Genomic DNA, 18,396 nt, shown 5'->3' with positions numbered 1-18,396 from the left:
TATCAAATTACCACACAGCAAACCTCCGACTGTAATCTCCAAAATAGGAATATGCAGGGGGAGGGGGAGACACAAGGGGTTAATCGGGGCCCAGCAGCTCATTATGTCCTGGAACCCCAGTGCAAGCTAACATGGCCTGTGTATATCTAACCAGGGCTGAACCCAGCAGGCAAAATGAGGTGTGCATTGTGTATGTGTTCATTTGTAATTAATCAGGATTTGTGGTCATTTGATTAAGCATTAATCTATGTTGGAATATGCACCATAAAGATAATGTAAACTGACAAAACAAAGGCCTTAAAACTAGATATTAACTTGATGCACCTCTACAAGGTGGGGCCTGAAGATTAGGTGATGTTTCTGATTACCACAAACTAACTGCCACACAGTGGTCGGAGGCCTGCTGCAGTGCCTACTTTGCCAAACTGGTAATTTAGCATATTGCATCCAGCAGGTTTAGGCACTTGTTTAGAAAACATTTGCTGCCCAATTAAAGGGATAATTCAGGTTTTTTGAAACATGGTTGTTGGAGGTACTTATCCATAGTCACGGTAGATGTTCTGCACGGCCCCAGCTTATAGAAACAGCTGGAGTTCTGGTGTATGAGGTTATGTAATGTACTGCTGTAAAACGTATTTTAGTCAATATCAGTTTAAGTGTGCACTATATTTGGAATATTGTTACCACTTTACCTTACCGTCAGACAAGAACTGAAGCCGTGATATCCATCTATGCTCCATTCAGAGCCACCAGACTCCTTTGACGGAAGCAGTGATTTTACCTCACAGGACACAGGAGTTGCAGTGCCTCAATCAGATGGATTGGCTGTTATTGTGTGACTACTGTCTTTTAAAGCGTTAACTCAGATTTAATAGTCACACAATAACAGAAACACACTAAACAATGGAACAGTTGGAAAAGCACAGGTGTTACTGATAGTATTAACAGTGGCTCTGTTCTGTAAGAGTCCCAGTAAGCCATGACACTGAGCCATGTAGCATTTGACTGTACTTCAATTAATACATTTCCAGTTTACTTTATCTAAGTATCAATTACCTTTATAGAGGGTGTATTTAGCCTGTTTGCAGGTATTAGCTCCTGTGCTTTACCTGCCATGACTAGTCACAATGTCTGGCCTAAAGGTCTATTCTTGGATATGATCACGTCTACCAAACGTGTCTGAAGTGAGGACAAACACAATCCCATGACAGAAAGAAGGCGTAGTTCCCTTTTGCATTCAATTGTATTTTTCCACCTTAAGCTAAAAAAAAAGAGAGAACAGTAGTGCAAGGAGCAATTCAACAAATGTACATTCATTTCCAAACCACCGACCCACTACAGGTACTAAATATGTGCCACATTCAGGAGGACGATATAAAAACCTACATGATTCATAAATTAAGTAGGCTCTCCAGTCCCACCGTCAATCAGCTGGATCAAGCTGTGTAGCACCTTTTCAGTCATAACATCAGTTCATTTAGAAGCAGGAGACTCCTGGAGAGACCTGGAGCGTCGGGATGCGCAGACACAGACGCATTTGTCAGGGCGAGTCAGGACAGGAAGTGTGATACGAAGGTCACGGCCTGGTGAAGGTCGTCCGTCAGCTCCTCCGGCAGTGACAACACCACTGAGGTTAAGCTCTGAGTTATTTCTAATATCCTACACAGAGAACAGCATGTGGTTGATGTCAGACCGCTGCTGCGTTAGTCATCATCTCTGCCAGCTTAACTTTGGATCTGAACTCACCAGTTGATGTACTGAGCAGCCAGCTGAGGTTCATGCCTGGAGCCTTCCTCCACCACCAGACACTGTTTCATCTGTTTGAAGTTGGCCTCAATATCTTTCTTTATTTCAGAGAAAGCCTGAATTCCTCTGAAAGAGCTGATGACTTGCTAAAAAAAAAAAAAAAAAAAAAGCAATGTTTAAAAGCGCACAATTTACACAGTGGACTGAAAACACAGAGGTTGATGCATAATAGAAAAAAAAAGCTGAAGGTGATGCTGAATGTGATACATGTGGTTTATTCTCCTTACATATATAACCGAGAGCTGGTGGGCGATGTATTTATGACTTCCAAGGTGCCTGATATCTTCTTCTAGCTGTTGACTCAGCACCAGGAGCTGGTTCAGTCTGGCAATGTGGAAGAAGTATTCTGCAGAAGAAGAAGAAGCACCAGCACCTCTTCTCTGTCATTGTTATGTTATACATCCACATGAATATAAAAGTGTGGAGAGAACACATATTTTTACCTTGCTATAACCCGTGGTGGAAGGAAATTTAGCTCCATCAGTAAAAGCAGAAACAAAGTTCCTTAGAAATAAAAGCTCTAAATCGAATTCAAAATCTTACTTGAGTAAACGTGCCGAGGTGTTAGAAAAATGTATTTAAAGTATCAAAAGTACTCGGAATAATCGCTCCTGTCAGTGTTTTATTACACTTATTAATACTAATGCATTAATATGTAAAGAGCATTCAATGTTGTGGACTGTCAAGACAGAGCCGGTGTTAAATACTTTATAAGCTAAAGGCTCATTTAATCTGCTGTATAACAATGCATCATATACAAAAGACATTTCCTTGTAAAATCTTAATCTGCAAAGTATTACAAGCAAATCAAGTCTGTCTTCAAAAACAGTAGAGATTGAAACATGCTTCTTCCTCCTGGCTAGGAATAAACATGGACCCCCTTCAGCTGGATCTCTTACCGTCCATTGGCGGCCTCTCCAGCATGTCCACTGGGCTGCCTTGAATGAGGAACACCTCCACACGAGGGAACATTGCCGACAGACCCACCATGTCCAGGTAGTCCTGAGGAAACACATGAACCCTCTGATCAATGGTACAACATGCAGCACTTCCACTGTCTTAGCTTCAGTTCTTTTAGGGAGATAAGTGAAGTGAGTGCTCTGCTATTACATGGCATGCAGTTTTGTTTGGACAGTGATGTGAGATGTGATACCTCCAGCTGTGGCATAGGCTTTGGTAGATGTTCAAGGCACTGCAGCATCTGGTCAAGAATCTCTGATCCTTTAAGAAAACAGGACAAAAAAATCATACAGAAGCTTATCCAAATCATAACAAACACTCTGCCACACTGACCTTGGGCCTGGAAAGTGTCTGACTCCTCCGGGCTACAGCCTTGTCCTAACTGCTCCTGGAACTGTCCCATAGAAACTACGATTAATGCCACAGAATAAAAGGAGGAGCAACAGCAGGACAGACTGCACACGTATAAACAACAGTTTATTGGGGTATTGAGACATATGTTTAAGATGTTAATGTTCAACAAGTTGAGGTGTTCCTTTCATCCATGCACTTTGATGAATTATATTACAAATGTACAGAAAAGTTTTATTTTGTTTAAAACTAAAGGAAATACTGCTGAAAACAAATGAAAGATGGTAGAATATGCACGTGCACGTCCTAATTGTTGTTGTGTGGACATCAGTTTGTGCATCAGCCCTCTGTGAAGTGCATTTCTTGTCATCCTCCTCCTCAAGATTCATGGCCCACATGATCAGATGTGATTAATGCACACCCGGTGCTGATTAACTCTCATCTAAAGGGCGTGTGTGGTGCATTAGTTGATGCATTACACTTCCAACATGCCTGTTCGTTTGCTTTGGCTCAGCTGATGGAGATGTAGCTACAAGGAAGGCGCTGATTAGTTCTCGGTATGACTTTTACTTTAATTTCACTTGACAGCTGAGAATTGATGTAGACTGGGGAGAAAGTGGAGGAGATGAACGTGAGTTCAGGTGGTGGGAGTGACGCACGCAGCGCTCACGTCATCCTACCTGCTGCATCTGCGCCCTGATGAGGAGGTCCAGTTGCCCACACAGACACAACATCTCCACTCCCACCTGCTCTGGACTCAGCTGGACAGGCATCAGCGGTCTCTTCACCTGCAACTCCACTGAGCACACAGCAGCCAAATCAGCAGGCCTTTCTGACAGCCGCCCCCTCACACCCTCATAAACACACCTCTCCAGCCCATAAAAAACCGCGCCTGTGCCACCTGTGCTACAGGTCCACGGGAGGACAGAGATTCAGGGCTGACCGGACCGGAGGGGAGTGGTTAGAGCGCCGAGATGAGTCCGTTCCTGAGGGGCGCGCTGCTCCCAAGATGCCATTTCATCCAAACAGCAGAAAGATTTCAACATAACGCTGCCACCACCTGACATGAAAGAGTGTGTCATAATTGGACTTACCTTTGAAAGCTTCGTGGTAAGCGGACGGCTGACAGAGCGGCTCTGACGCGCTCACTGCCATGTCTGACCGGACCCGGCGGTGATTACCTCACTGCTCTCCTGAATGCGTCCCGCTGGTGCGAGCCATAGGAAGGCAGAGGCAGCAGCCTAGATGAGGCTAGAGTACAATAGATAGTTGTCTGTTTGTTTGTTTGATCGCATTTGGTCGGAGCTATCTATCGCAGAGGGTGCGTTCGAGTGTCGGTCGCTCAGGCGGGGCGAAGGAACGCCGACAGAATGTTTCTTTATCCGTAATTCGTCGTTTCCTCGCAGGTGACGATGCTCACACGCAGCCGCAAGGTGGAGAAAACACCCTCTTCCTCCGGATGATCCATGGAGCTGCTGAAAGCTCGATGTAATTGAAAAAAAAAAAAAAACACACACAGACACGCACGCACACAAAGACGAACAATGCACACGCCTTTAGCAACAGCAGCCGTGCAGTCACAGTCTGCGATTTTCAGTTTTGAACACCCCTCACACCCACACGCTCACACACACGCTCGCTCACACACACACTGAGGACTGGCCTTTGTGAATGATGTCATGTTTTAGAGATGAGGCTGGGAGCATCACTTGGAGAGGATGCTGCTTTAAAGCAGAGGTTTTCACCACAGGTTTGATCCAGGACCATCAACCAAACACACCTTAATAAAGTGGAGGAAATTAAAGGAAATTATACTAAATATTGTGACTTTCAGTCCACTACATTTTTCTAACTATGTTTTTTTTCACTGCTGACTAATCTGCTGATTTATCTTCTCAATTGTTTGGTCTATATACTGTCAAGAAACATTGGAAAAACAACCATCACAGTAACAGCTTACAGTCTAAAATGCAGAAATATACCGTTTCCGATCACTTAGGAGAAGCTGGAATTAGGAAACAATTGACATTCTCACTGGAAAATTACATCAAATGATTATTTCCTTATCAAAGTAGTAGCAGTAACAGCGTGTTCATCACAGCTACTTATTACCTTTCAGATTCAAATCAAGGTGTAAATGTCTTATATATTGTGTTGCTCCTGAACACACCACAACATTAAAGCACCCCTTTTATATTAATGCACCAACAAAACTAAAACACATTTATCAGCACAGGCGAATGGAGAGACGGGGCAATTCTGCATTAAGGGTATTAACTTTGTGATACTTTAGGTGTATGTATTTTTATGGCATGCTATTGATACTTTTACTGAAGTAAATGATCTGACCATTGCTGCACTGCCAGTGGAAGATCCTCAAAGCACAAACCAACTCCGGGCTTGGTTTATTAAATAGCAAAGTCAGACACAATGTCGCAAATCCTTCCATAAGGACTCAAAATAGGTCTTAATAAAATACAACTGGCTTATAAAGTTCGTCACAGTTTTACAGTATCCAAAGTGAAAAGGTTCAAATAAAAACGCAGAGGAAGTAAAGGCAAGATAACATTTAAATAGTGTGCTAGGTAATATATCTCCTGATACTATAATAATAGTCTTGTGTTATAAAAAGAAAGAAGGAAAAGGAAACAAAGACATTTTTCTAGCAAAAGTCAAACTCACCTGATTCTTTTCAACGCTCAAATATACAACAATGTACATATTTTCGTAAACAACCTTAATTTCAATAGATAATCTTGTTTACAAGTGCACCTGGAGGAAAAAAATAACATTTATATCCTTTTGCATCAACCCCTCCCACAATCAACTGTACATTAACCCTATTCAGAACAGCAATTATACATCAGGTCAACAGTCCAGTGGCTGATGCAGAGGATGCATGCTGGAGTTTGACATCTTGGGACCATAGTAGCCTCTCTTTTTCTTGTTTCTCCATCCTCGGCCTCAAAGGGAATCCAGTTGAGCTCCAGTGCTGCCTCTGAATTAGTTGTTTCTACTGGCGGGTGCCAGGGGGTAGAGTGAGGTTGGCCATCAGCTCATGAACAGAAGCAAATATCGTACACTCACCTGACAGGAAGACAGAAAAATGAGTTAGCGAAGGCGTTTTTCATGAAGAGATAAAACCGAATATTCGGTTGAAACCAGTTTTTGAGTGTTCTTCTAGTCTCACCCTGTCTGGCAGGATGCAGTTCATTGAACCTCTTAAGGATGTTAGAGACCATGAGCGCTGCGGCCCCTGATGAGCTGTGCTGCCGGGGGATGTCGGCCTGCTGAGTGAGGCCTGTGGCCATGTCGTACACAATGGGCACAATAATGCTCACTGGCTCCTGGGGCACTGGGATGCGCTGGGTCAGCTGCAACTGTGAGGCAAAAGAGACCAAACACACGGGGGCCAGTTGGTCTTAGCGTTTCAATTGATGCTACGCAGGTATACAGCTTGTGTCCTGGCTGTGAAGTGCTAATGGTGAGGTTCTACTTAGACTTACAAAGAAGAGCATCTTGGACTTGAGCACCACAGCGATGGTTCCAGGAGGGGCAATGGGGGGAGCACTGGGAGGGATGGTGAGACAGAACTGGACATTCCACTTCAGCTGTGCAGCCTGGTCAGGGAACTGCAAAGAAAGACAGAGGCAATGGAAATGTTTATATGAAAGTGGAAAAATGAATCAAGATATTCAGTTTGCATATTCAGAAATTCTTGAATTTGCATTTTCTAACAAGTGTAGAGGTGACGTTAAGCGATTTTAAGTCATTTTCTACTTTTGTGGAAAAACATATATTGAACATATTTCATAGATGAGGCTCAGACACAATCACGATTCAATACGTGCATATAACAACCGCATAAAAGAAACAGCTGCCCACCAGTTCGAGCTTCATGATGCGCACGCAGTCCCTGAGGATGTTAGTGGGCGCCCCCAGCAGCTTGGTGAAGGCATTCAGAGTGTTGTATTTGAAGGGAGGACCAGCAACCTAGACAGAGGACGACAGAAGATGGCTCAGAGGAATAATATCATGAGTGCAGGCATGTGTTCCTATGAGTTTAAATTTTTCTAATATAGTACAATATTTTCAATTATGATCAGTTCAAACAAATGCAAAATACTTATATTCATGTCAAACTCTAAACTATGTACGTACATGAACACTGTTTGTACTTACCCGCGTCTCGAAGAACTTCTCCAGTACCTGAAGCTCCTCCTGAGACCAGGGACCAGTGTTTTCTGGAGTGACTTTGAGCTGCAGCGTCTGGTAGTTCTTTGGGTTGAGAGCCACCCGGCACTTCAGCACGTCCGTCTTGAACATGATCACCCCCGGTTCATTAGAGTTCACAATAGATAACTGGAGGAGAGTTGACAGAGGAGGGGAAGTTAGGAACACATGAGTGTCCACCACCGAATCAGGATATTTTGTGCAACACTCACGTTGGCCTCCTGCTGGATGATTCTCTGTAGGTGTCGTCTCATGATAACTGAACCCAGAAAGCGCTCCAGCGGTGAGCAGAGGTAGCTTCCTGCCAGGCCTGGCACCAGGCAGGGAGTGGGTGAGGGGAGCAGAAGCACATGCAAGGCATTGTGGGTGAGGATGGTAGGAATGGAGGCAGCCCAGGGGCGCTGAGGTAGCTTGCGGGGTGGAGGCATACTGGTAGGCATGACTTGTGAACCTAGACCAGAGACAGAGAGACAAGTTTCTTACTGAATACAAAACATATCTTTGTCACAATAATAATACAAATAACAATAATGATAATAACAATAGAAAAAGGGATTTCAGTATTAATGAAGTAACACAAAGATAAAAACACTTACTGGTCCCAGCACGTGGAGAATGAGGGTCTGGGATAGGCGAGTGCAGCGATGGGTTACCTGGGGACATCCCATGGATCCTTGCCCCAGGAGAAGGCCCTGAGACCTGGGGTGAGCCTGGCCACTGGCCCCTATGGCTAGGAGACACCATGGCGTAGGGAGAACTGGGGTCCAGAGCACCTAGGGTGACGGAGAGACAGCCATCAGCAACAAAACACTTAAACCAGTAGACAGTCAGATGAATACACCACTGTGTGCCCACTAACCACAGGCCATTTGTCATATGCTTGCTAATGTCTGCAGCCTGGAAGTGCCTAGTGAGGACGTTCAGTTCAGCCCGTTTCAGCCCTTGGCCAGCAGACCAGAATTACCACCAGGCCAGCATTTAGGGCCACCCTGCTGCTTACCGTGGGGACTGGCAAAGCTGGTCTGGCCCATGGCTATGCCCAGAGAAGACGGAGACGGGGTGGGCCCAAAAGGAGAGGGTGCCCTCAGAGCTCCACTAGGGGAGCCAGAGGCATGGATGTTCCCTGCACACACATACACACACATACCAAATGGCTCGTCAGACTCTGAGGTTGACAAGTGCTCCTTACACACACGCGAGCGCACACACTCGTACACACGTGCTAAAGCAGGGCGGAAGGGCTGCAGCCTCTGGCTGGCGGGCTGAGATGGAGAGGAATGGAAAGAGCAGGACTAAATGCATGCTTTGTTCCCTCTTGGCTGTGAGGTGTGTGTATGTTGCATGAGAAACACAAATTGATCTCATGGTTTCACAAAATTAAAATGGGCACACATGGTTGGCTCTTCCTCTTCCTCAGTGACAGTCACACAACTTGCTCTTGTGACAAATATGTACACATAAGTCAGCAGGAAAGATCATGACAGCAATGTGATATCTTCAGAAACAATGAACTGTTGGTTGAAAATCCTGTATGGCAGCTCGACAAGCTCAGATGATGCAAACAATACAGGATATCATTCACTCGCACATACTTGGACAAACACAGTGCCAAGCTCGCCATTACCTGGTGACTGGGTGGGCATCATGGACGGAGAGGGAGCTACATTAGCATGGTAATTTGGCGGTGGTGATGTGAGGGGAGGATAGACACCTCCCGCAGCCCCTCTCATTGGCTGTGGCTGCTGTTGAAACTGGGTCATCAGACTGTCCATCACGTCCACGCCCACTGGCGAGGGTGGGTTATCATCTTCATTGACGGAGCGTCTGCGAGCGTCCTGATTACTGTCTACAAACATGTTCAGGAATGTCTACAGAGGGGAGGGAGTAGAAGGACAGAATTTAGGATTTATTTGTAAAAAGCTGAACCAGAAACACTGAAGTTGTTAATCAGGAAACTGTGCTATCTGCTTTACATGTACTTCAGCGTGTGTGCTGAAAAGACTCTTTAAGTTCGGCAGAATTTAACAACTTTTCACACTAGAGTGATGACAATGCAGTTACCTTAGCTCAGTATAAAGACTGGAAATGGAGGGTCTTTATACTGTGCTGAGATAACTGGCTGCTGGCAGAAGCTTCACTTTGTATTTACTGTCCAGACATGACCGTGGTATCTAATCGAACCCTTGAAAAGAGAGCAAATAAGCGCACTTCCAAAAATGTTGAACCTTTGGTTCCATCAACAGGTCACATATTTACCTTGAGTCCAGGAGCTGGGTAGAAGCCCTCTACGATCTTAGTGTTGTCAAAAAGACTGTAGGCTCCATCTCTGATGGCTACCACGCCACGGCTGCGGCAGTAGATGTCGATGCAGTACATGTTTCGGAACGCCAGGCGGATGTGTGTGGCCGACTGGGGCAAGATGGAGAAGCACTGGTAGGCAGTGTTGGTGCGCTGGGTCAGGCCCAGCATGGGCACTGTTGGTAGCTTGTTGATTGCATTCAGAGGGGCCTGTGTGTCAGAAAGCACCTGAGGAAGATGATGAATAGAAATGTTACCCAGGACATTACAGAGAACACTTAGATAGAGTAGGTGGCCTGTGATTAGAGAAATACAGGTCATAGAAGTAATATCTGCAAGTATTTTCTGAGCCAAGTGAGAAGCATGAACAAAACATAGAATGCTAGAAAATTTAAGGATGCGGCATACTTTGAGCTGTCAGCCACTACACTTGAATTACCCACCGATATTAAGCCCCATTTATCACGTAGTTCAACACATGAAGGTTAAGTGAACACATTTAACAGGAATCTTAAAAGCCACTTGAAATTCTGACTTGATCTGACAAATGCAGTTTTCAGAACAGTGCTCCTGCATACCTGCAGCAGCTGCATCACGTTTGGACTCTTGTTGAACATCTCCTGTAGCTGATGAAGGATGATATTGTGGCAGTTGGAGCAGCCAGAGTTCGGCCCCACAGTGCCCAGGGCAAGGTGGAAACGCTGGCTCCCAGAATTCCACTGGATGGTGACGGAGCTGCCCTTGGTGGTGCCGTAGCACAGGACCAGCTTGCGGTAGTTATACAGCCGCACCTCTGAGAACAGGCTCAAGTAAGATGGCATCTCTGGGAAGGGGGGAAGCAATCAACGTGAAGCTGTCTTAGATGGGTGTGTTTCTTTTGTCAAGCACTAACTAACACTAAGTGAGCCTGATGAGTGCAAGCTTTGACTCCCTGTGACTATGTATTTCTGTGAATAATAAGAAAACGTTTGTTTCACTTTGAAAATACATGTATCACCTTCATTTCTCTCCAAACACTGAGAGCAAATGACTGCTAACACACTGACTGATTGAAGAGGAGCTGATTGTCATCCAAGACCATCACAAGTCAAGTATTTACATGTGAGTGCAACGTTTGCTTTACAGATGATGATGCATGTACCTGGCAGTGCACGAGAAAAGTTGAGGACACACTGGTAGAGCTGACTGATGGCGCTCCAGTCATTAAGAAACATCTCTACCACCTTCCGCCCGCCCACCGGCTCCGATAGAGGGTTCTCATAGGTCAGATACACATGTCGCGTGGAGGCTAATAGAGGGAACAGACGGGTTTGTTAAGACACTGGGTCATAAAGCAGATACAGACATTTCTATGTTAACATGACAGCCATTTTCATTTATTTTTTAATATTTTACATTTTTACTATTTAATGTTAGACATTCTATGAACAATGATGACAATGTTTTTAGCATACCATGTTTTTATAATGTTATAGCCAAGTGCTAAATTTGCTATACTGAATATTTATTATATCACAGTGCATGTGTTGGCTGTATTAATTTGATGGCTTTGCTCTGCTCTTAGGTTGTGACTGTAGTTTGATTTAGGATTTCTGGATGGATAACATTTTAAGAAAATTTTCTAGATAAACCAAGGTAAACATTTAAATGTTAACTTTTACTGATGAACTTGGAACAATCTGTAGGCTGGTTTGTACCTTGCTCTTTGCTGTGTGTGCTGTTGAGAGGGCAGTTGGCCAGCACCAGTTCAGCCACCCACGTTCGGTTGTTCCTGCCCTGCAGCCGGAAGGTGCAGTCCAGTAGAGAGCGCTCTAAAGCTTTCCTGGTCTCCTCTCCTACACCTTTACAGGGAGGAATCCTGCAGGACAAAACAGTTACACTTAACAGTCACAATGGGTTTGGCAAAGTTAAACATACAAGTTGTATTTGGCTGTCATTAAGGGTGTATGTGTGCTTTGGCGTATTACTTCAGTAGACGTATCGCATGACTGCTGCCATCCCCCTCCACTTGGACACCTTGGTTTGGGATCTCCATGTTGGACAGCTGCTCAAAGACAAACAGACAGACTGTACTACCCAGGAAACACAGCTCTGGGATTGCCATGCTTCATGTCTTCAGGACACACTTGTGACTGTCTCAAACATTGTGACTTACCTCCGTTCTGAGGCCAATAAAAGGCATGTTGGTGTCACACATTGCTACTAGGTGAGCCAGCTCTTTGTTGAAGGCACACATTTCTCCAGACCGCTTCGGCTTCTTTGGCTCCGGGTCCCCCTGGTCCCCAGATATCTACAGAGCAGGAGGCAAAAGCAAATTGCACATTGAAGCACATCTTTTTAGTTTAGTTTATCCAGCTGAGCATGTGTGTTTTCTTAGCGGTGGTTTGTCACATTCAAAATGTGCACATTATGGGGTTATGTTGTAGCGATGCAACCTACACGTGTACATAGCTGGCAGGGTTACACCAGGGGCAGAGCAATTTGTCATGATATTAGGGTCAAAACATCCATCCATCCATTATCTATACCGCCTATCCCTTTCGGGGTTGCGGGGGGCTGGAGCCTGTCCCAGCTACAATGGGCGAGAGGCGGGGTACAACCTGAACCGGTCGCCAGCCGATTGCAGGGCCACATGCAAGGACAAACAACCATTCACACTCACACTCACACCTACGGACAATTTAGAGTCATCAATTAACCTAATGAGCATGTTTTTGGTCTGTGGGAGGAAGCCGGAGTACCCGGAGAGAACCCACGCATGCACGGGAAGAACATGCAAACTTCACACAGAAAGGCCCCGCCTGACCCGGAGATCGAACCGGCAACCTTCGTGCTGTGAGGCACGCGCACTACCTGCTGCGCCACCGTGCAGCCCGGGTCAAAACATAAATTCTGAAATTTTATCACTGTATGCCTTTACAAAAATGTATGAAGAAATATGCATATGAACATTTGGTGTACAAATACTCTAGAACTGACTACCTTTCTCTTAGTGCCAGGTCGGGCCCCCCGCCCTGTTGTCGCATCCTGGACAAGGTGTTCCAGGTTGGGTTTGAAATGCTGCAGGAGCTGTGCGCACATGGGCCCGTCCTCTCCTTCCAACTGAGACACAGACAGGAAGGAGTACTTGTACTGCAACGCTGTGGGACTGCTAGGCACTTCGAGCATTTCCACCACCTACAGAAAATAGATGAGGAGAGAGAGGAATTGGAAATGTCCAAGATCGACAATTAGAGGGAGGAAATTAAAGCAGTCAGGAACATTTTTATTTTTGTAGTGGAGCCCCTTTGGTTCAGCCCTGTTCAGGAACGTATTGGTCGAGGAACTCACAATGTAGTACTGCGGAAGACGTGTGAGTTTAATGAAGAGTTTGTGTTTGGACAAGTTGCCAACAGGGTGAGAAGCCGAGTTGGATAGGTGCAGGACATCAGTACACAGAGTAGGAAGGTGTTTCACAGACTGTCGACAGCGCTGCTCCCCCAACCAGAACCTTGTCAGAGAGAAAGAAATACTCTGTGTTACACAAAGTCAAGGCTTCTTAGCTCATGCTCTTTCTCACATTCACACTGTTTACTCATGCAAGACTCTGGCAATTGAGAGTCCTAGCGATTCATCTCAACACCCAGTTTGCCACCTGCTTAGCCAAGTGTTGCTACTGAGAGCTACTGCCACTGACTGCAATTAGACAGTTTTGACAAGCTAGAGTCAGGTGTCAGACTCTCGCTTCGACTGATGACTCTGAACTGCCTGTTGTCATTCGCTCTGCAGAAAAATACTTAATACTGTCTTGCTGTGAATATGCACTTCATGTTCAAATCCATTTGAAAACTGAGGAGGTGGACTTACTTCAGTTGTTGAAGCCAAGATATGATACGCTTCATATCATCGTTGATGGTCTTCTCAATGTCATCCAGCATGGACTGATCTAGAGAGGCAACAAAGCAATGGTTCATGTTCACAGAGGTGAGCATATAAAACAGTAGCAGCAGAACCACAAGTATGAATTTTACTAGCCACATAATTGCAAATACAAAACCAAAGTCTTATCTAAACACAACATGAACGCCATGACTTACCTAATCCGTACAACATGGGCTGGAACATGCCGGAGTGCAGGTCCACAAAAATGTGTAAGCACTCTGAACGACCACAGGGCTCAAGTATTGGAATAACGAGTGTGGGTAAAGCAGTCTCGATGAACGCTGCAATAAACACACAGATGTGAATACCACCGTGGTTATGTTGCATTACTGGCAGAAGGTGAATGAGGATGTGTGAGAGAATACATCTCTATGAGCCAATGGGAATTTTCACCATGTAATTCATAATAATTCAGATCACAAAAGTCCCCTCATTAGATTTTTTTCAGGGTTAAAATTATACCTTCTGTGTCCTAAACAATGGCTCTGCACTAATGTGTGAGCATTTGCTCAATACATACTTAAGAATGTGTTAAAAAGTTAACAATGAAAAAGCAGAGAAAACACATACAGTTGTCACTGGGATTGCTGGCCTTCAGAATGGCCTTCAGCTCCTGCAGCTTCTGATGGGACCGGGCATGCACGCTGTCAATCAAAAGCTTCTCCACTGACAGATGGTCAATCTAAAGGATGATTGAGAGAAAACAAACATTATTAAACTGTACAATATTTGCACAGTAAGTCATACTTTATATTACACTAAAACCACATTTATTAGAAACATTATGTTGTGCTTACTTTCATCGCTCTCTCCATTAATTTAGAGTCACAGGCAGGGAGAGGAGGCTCGTGAGATATTTGCAATGGCTTAGATCCATCTGATTCGTCAATCTTGATAGTGACTTTATGTACTGACGCTGTACCTGTTTTCCTCCCTAAAACCTGTTGGCTGGAAAAATGAAGAAAAAGTATGACAGACAGGAGGAATTAAAAACTGTATGAATGCCATTTAGTGCTTTCTATCTTCATTCAATTTTGGTAGTTTTTTTAAGAAGAGTGTTCATGCCCACATATGTGAGGGTAATATATAAAGTCTTACTTCCAGACAGTGAGTGTGAGGTATTTTGCAGGCATGTATCTCTCCTCCTGCACCAGGTCCCCCCATCGCTCTCTGATCAGCATCAGAGTCTGAGAGTGGAGCACCTCGAGCTGCAGTGACAGACAGAAGGAATCTGGAGACAGTGCAGTTAAAGAAGACAGTGTGGGAAAATACCGAGTCCAGGTGAACAGAGATAAAGTACCATACACATCTTCCCATTAAGATTCAACACACACTCACACACATATCCTCAAGACACATACACTTTGTTGGTAAAAGGGGTATTTGTTCCCAACACAGACTGCTCTTTGACACGGTAAGCTGCACTGCTAGCGTTGGTGGGGGAAAGGCAGAGCAGAGATGTACTGATTAGCATTGTGATAAGGACAGTCGTGCTCAGCTCGCATGCTTGATTAGGGCCTCTAATATTAGCATGACTGCAAATAAGCTTGTGTTTCTCTCTACATTTTACCACAGGCTGATGAGTGACAGGGATCATAACAAATCCTTTCCTTCCTATATGTACGGGTTACAAAAGCCAGATGAATTATCACCGTCTGACAATACAAATGTCAGGTGATTGGTTTTGATGCTGACACCATGATACACTTCATTCTGTAGAAAATGTAATTTAGCTGGGATTTTTCAAAAGCCTGTACAAATAAATCAAAATGCATCCACTTTTTTGTGCAGGTGTTGGAAACATCTCCATAAAAGATGAATTACACTTCAAATGGCCTGTTCGGGTGGCAAGGTGTAGTAAGAACAGTGCTGCCTTTTCCCTGTTGGTAACAAAAGGTGGTTGTGTTGTTTGAGAATGAATGCAAAAAGAGCATTAAGAGGATGTAATTCTGCAGCTGTGTTTCTCATTGGAATGCCGCATGCATCTGCTTGACCAGTCAATACTCTATATGCTCCAACACACGCTCCCACCCTACTGCAGTAGTTCACATCAGACTGGGACTACAGCCAAGTGGTTTTGTGCAGGACATACACAAAATGTGCGTGTGTGTATGTACGCGTGCGCACACACACACACACGTGCGCAGTTACACAAAGTCCAAGAAAGGATACGCAAGCAGTTGTACATATCCTGAAGAGGTTTTTCATCCGCACACAGGCGGGCCTGGACCAACTCGTGGATGAAGTTCACCTGCAAACTGTGGACCAAGGCTCGGCCATCTGTCAACAATGCGGGGGAGGGGAATGGGTTGAGAGTGGGAAAAGGGAAAACATTAGCAGTGAAGTGTATTATCAATCTGCTTGTCAATGGTGCCCACTGTGGTGTGCAGCAGAACAGGATGAGCGCAAGCCCTACCTCCAGTTTCTTTGTCCTCCACCAGAATCTCCAACTTGAGAAGCCTCCAGGGAATATCAGGGTCATCACCCATCACTGTCAAAGTGGCCTCAAACTCTCCTTCTACACGAAACTTTACACGCCCATTCGCTACACAAATGCACACACAAGCAAACACACATGTAAGATCATTCTCAAATCAACTGAAAACAAACTACAAAAGAAGTTATGGGATTTGCTACCAGTTAAAATACACCCCTTTGGGTGTAAACATTTTGCTTACCGACTGTGAGGTTTGCTAGCTGGGGTGGTAAATCTGTAGTGACAAGGCGGTGTCGTAGAATCTGATTAAGCTGGTTCAGGGTGGTCTGCTTCTCAGACTTAGTGATGGGGTCGGGAGGAATGATCTTATCCTGCACAAATGAACAAAGAAAAAATTGTGCTGACAATCCAAACATACAAGACAGAACACTCTTTAATGCCAGAAGCTTGTTTTTCATGTAAGACTATAGATTAACAGTCTGCAGGGAAGGAAGATTAACATACTTACTCGTATACATGTTGGCAAGCGTGGGTATGAGCCTGTGGTGAGAACATCGATGGCAAAGGGGATGGCAAAGCTGGGCAAACGAGCATGAACGAGGGCATCTCTGGCCAGTGAAGCCAGCCTATCAGCTGTATCCACAAACAAGATGGTCTGCTGATCCAAGAAGCTGGAAATCATCTGTTATCATGGATACGATGTGGAGAGGAAAGGAAAGGAAAATCAACAGAAAGTTGATTAATGTCTGATGGGCACAAGGTAGTGTATTATCAAATCCAACAATACATAGTGATACTAGGAAAGTCAAATTATACACAACGTACCGCACACTTTTCAACTTTCCCTGCATTGCTTGCCCACTTCACTAAGGCTAGCAGACGCACAAAGAGCTGCCGAGTACGACTGGCAAACTGGACGATCTCTATTTTCCTGGAAAAAACAAAAAAGAGATGATAATGGTTGTTCAAAACTTCAAAACAACAACTTAACAGAATAAGTGTCTTAAGACGTCAGGGGATAAAGACGTTCAGAGTTACATCCAAAGGAACATACCTCTCCATGTCCGTTTTTCTGGGAAGTCTGGGAAAAAGACATAACACATTAAAATGCTTAATTATTGCCATTGTCCTCGTTCCCAACACATTACCTGCCCATACTCTGTGCACCTGCTTTGATTACGGCAAGAGAAAGGCTTTAAGACAGCACACTAATGCAAATGGTCCACTTGGTGTCCCACAGATTTATCGCCCCATATAAACACCCACCTGGGCTAACCACTAGCTACAACTTCTGGATCTTCAGACATTATGATGTCTACCGATACGCCCCCTCACATATCAGTAATTATCCGTGCTATCCACTTTATAATAGATCATCCCCGCCGTTATTATGGAAAGCATCTCATAACTTCTAGACTGGTCCAAACTTGATGAGCCCGCTAGCTTTAATTTCAGTGGCTGAAGAGGAGCATCCTCTGAGTTTACCAACGTTAGCTGATTAGCCCGCCGGTTAGCCCTGTTAGCTTTGAGGCCTACACCGCTAACATGCTACTTACAGTTCCGCCAGTAGGGTAATTTCATGGTAGGTCCTCTGTAGGAGAAATTCAATCAGCAGGCTCAGTCGGACCCCCTGTGTTGCTGGGGCCCCAGGTGGTGGTGGCTGTGGACCCGAGACAACCGGACCTCCGAGCGGGACGAGTTGTCCATCTGATCCAATCTGCACCGGAGCCATTTTACAATGACGATATAGCTACGGCGATGCACACCCAGCGCCACAACGAAAAACTATCGAGTTGTAGGAGCTAACTCTTTGAGAAAAGATTTTATTCGTCGTCTCACAACATTTCTTTCACGAGACGAGTTTCTCGGCATAGACTCGGTTTCTTCGCTCAGCTGTAAACTCGACAAAGATAACAAATTTGGTCACTCATTAAAGAGAAGACTCAACGCCGCTCAGCCGCCATCTTTGCTGCCGGGACTCTTGAACATAGACCGGTGGAATGGAAAACCCAAACCGGAGCGTCGAGGAGCGGGAGTCACGAACGTCTCTTCACGCCTGCTGATTCATTTTATCGATTGACTTATTTGGTTTGGAAGCAATCCTTAAATAATGAGAAATGCCGTCACACCTAGCTAGATCCTAAATTGGCAAACCTCAAAGTTGTTAGAAATAAATTACACAAAATAGGAAATGAAAAATCAGTTATTTATATGGACATTCTATACAAAAAGAGGGGGGCATTGAAACTTAATATTGCTAGAGAAGAAGAAAAGACTCAAGTAAGTGGTTCTTCCTGAAATTTGTACTTGAGTAAATGTCATTCCTCCACTGGTATGCAAACTAATGTGTTGAAATTACATTATGGATAATCAGTATGACAAAATTAAAG

The 18,396-nt window shown here is 44.6% G+C and overlaps 2 protein-coding genes across 6 annotated transcripts; both read right to left on the bottom strand.

The window, feature by feature from the left end:
* Positions 1-1,221: 1,221 nt before the first annotated feature.
* LOC139339995 (uncharacterized) lies at positions 1,222-4,777 on the bottom strand. Of its 2 annotated transcripts, XM_070975525.1 has the most exons (8): positions 4,212-4,770; positions 3,798-3,916; positions 3,100-3,160; positions 2,960-3,027; positions 2,706-2,808; positions 2,034-2,152; positions 1,747-1,892; positions 1,222-1,659 (listed from the first exon to the last, which is right to left on the bottom strand). In XM_070975525.1, the coding sequence occupies exons 1-8, from the start codon at positions 4,270-4,272 to the stop codon at positions 1,551-1,553; spliced, it is 786 nt and encodes a 261-aa protein (XP_070831626.1). In that variant the 5' UTR covers positions 4,273-4,770; the 3' UTR covers positions 1,222-1,550. The 2 variants fall into 2 exon arrangements, with proteins under 2 accessions (XP_070831626.1, XP_070831625.1); XM_070975524.1 differs by having other exon boundaries at positions 2,960-3,160; positions 4,212-4,777.
* Positions 4,778-5,485: 708 nt separating this feature from the next.
* Positions 5,486-18,008, bottom strand: med14 (mediator complex subunit 14). 4 transcript variants are annotated; one of them, XM_070976157.1, is made up of 29 exons: positions 17,563-17,993; positions 17,061-17,087; positions 16,832-16,937; positions 16,515-16,688; positions 16,248-16,377; positions 15,986-16,114; positions 15,742-15,849; positions 14,668-14,800; positions 14,367-14,517; positions 14,140-14,251; positions 13,725-13,850; positions 13,495-13,573; positions 12,979-13,138; positions 12,631-12,825; positions 11,804-11,938; positions 11,616-11,692; positions 11,346-11,506; positions 10,790-10,936; positions 10,227-10,471; positions 9,607-9,876; positions 8,975-9,218; positions 8,351-8,473; positions 7,947-8,123; positions 7,563-7,801; positions 7,300-7,479; positions 7,003-7,110; positions 6,624-6,749; positions 6,308-6,497; positions 5,486-6,204 (listed from the first exon to the last, which is right to left on the bottom strand). In XM_070976157.1, exons 1-29 carry the CDS (start codon positions 17,736-17,738, stop codon positions 6,131-6,133), a joined length of 4,302 nt encoding a protein of 1,433 aa, XP_070832258.1. In that variant the 5' UTR covers positions 17,739-17,993; the 3' UTR covers positions 5,486-6,130. The 4 variants fall into 4 exon arrangements, with proteins under 4 accessions (XP_070832258.1, XP_070832260.1, XP_070832262.1 ...); XM_070976159.1 differs by having other exon boundaries at positions 10,227-10,441; XM_070976161.1 differs by lacking the exon at positions 8,351-8,473 and having other exon boundaries at positions 10,227-10,441; positions 17,563-18,008.
* Between the last annotated feature and the right edge of the window lie 388 nt (positions 18,009-18,396).

Source organism: Chaetodon trifascialis, chromosome 12, assembly GCF_039877785.1.
Source record: "Chaetodon trifascialis isolate fChaTrf1 chromosome 12, fChaTrf1.hap1, whole genome shotgun sequence".
Lineage (NCBI taxonomy): Eukaryota > Metazoa > Chordata > Actinopteri > Chaetodontiformes > Chaetodontidae > Chaetodon > Chaetodon trifascialis.
The sequence above is the reverse complement of the archived record's forward strand: the minus strand, read 5'-3'. Positions and strand labels throughout refer to the sequence as shown.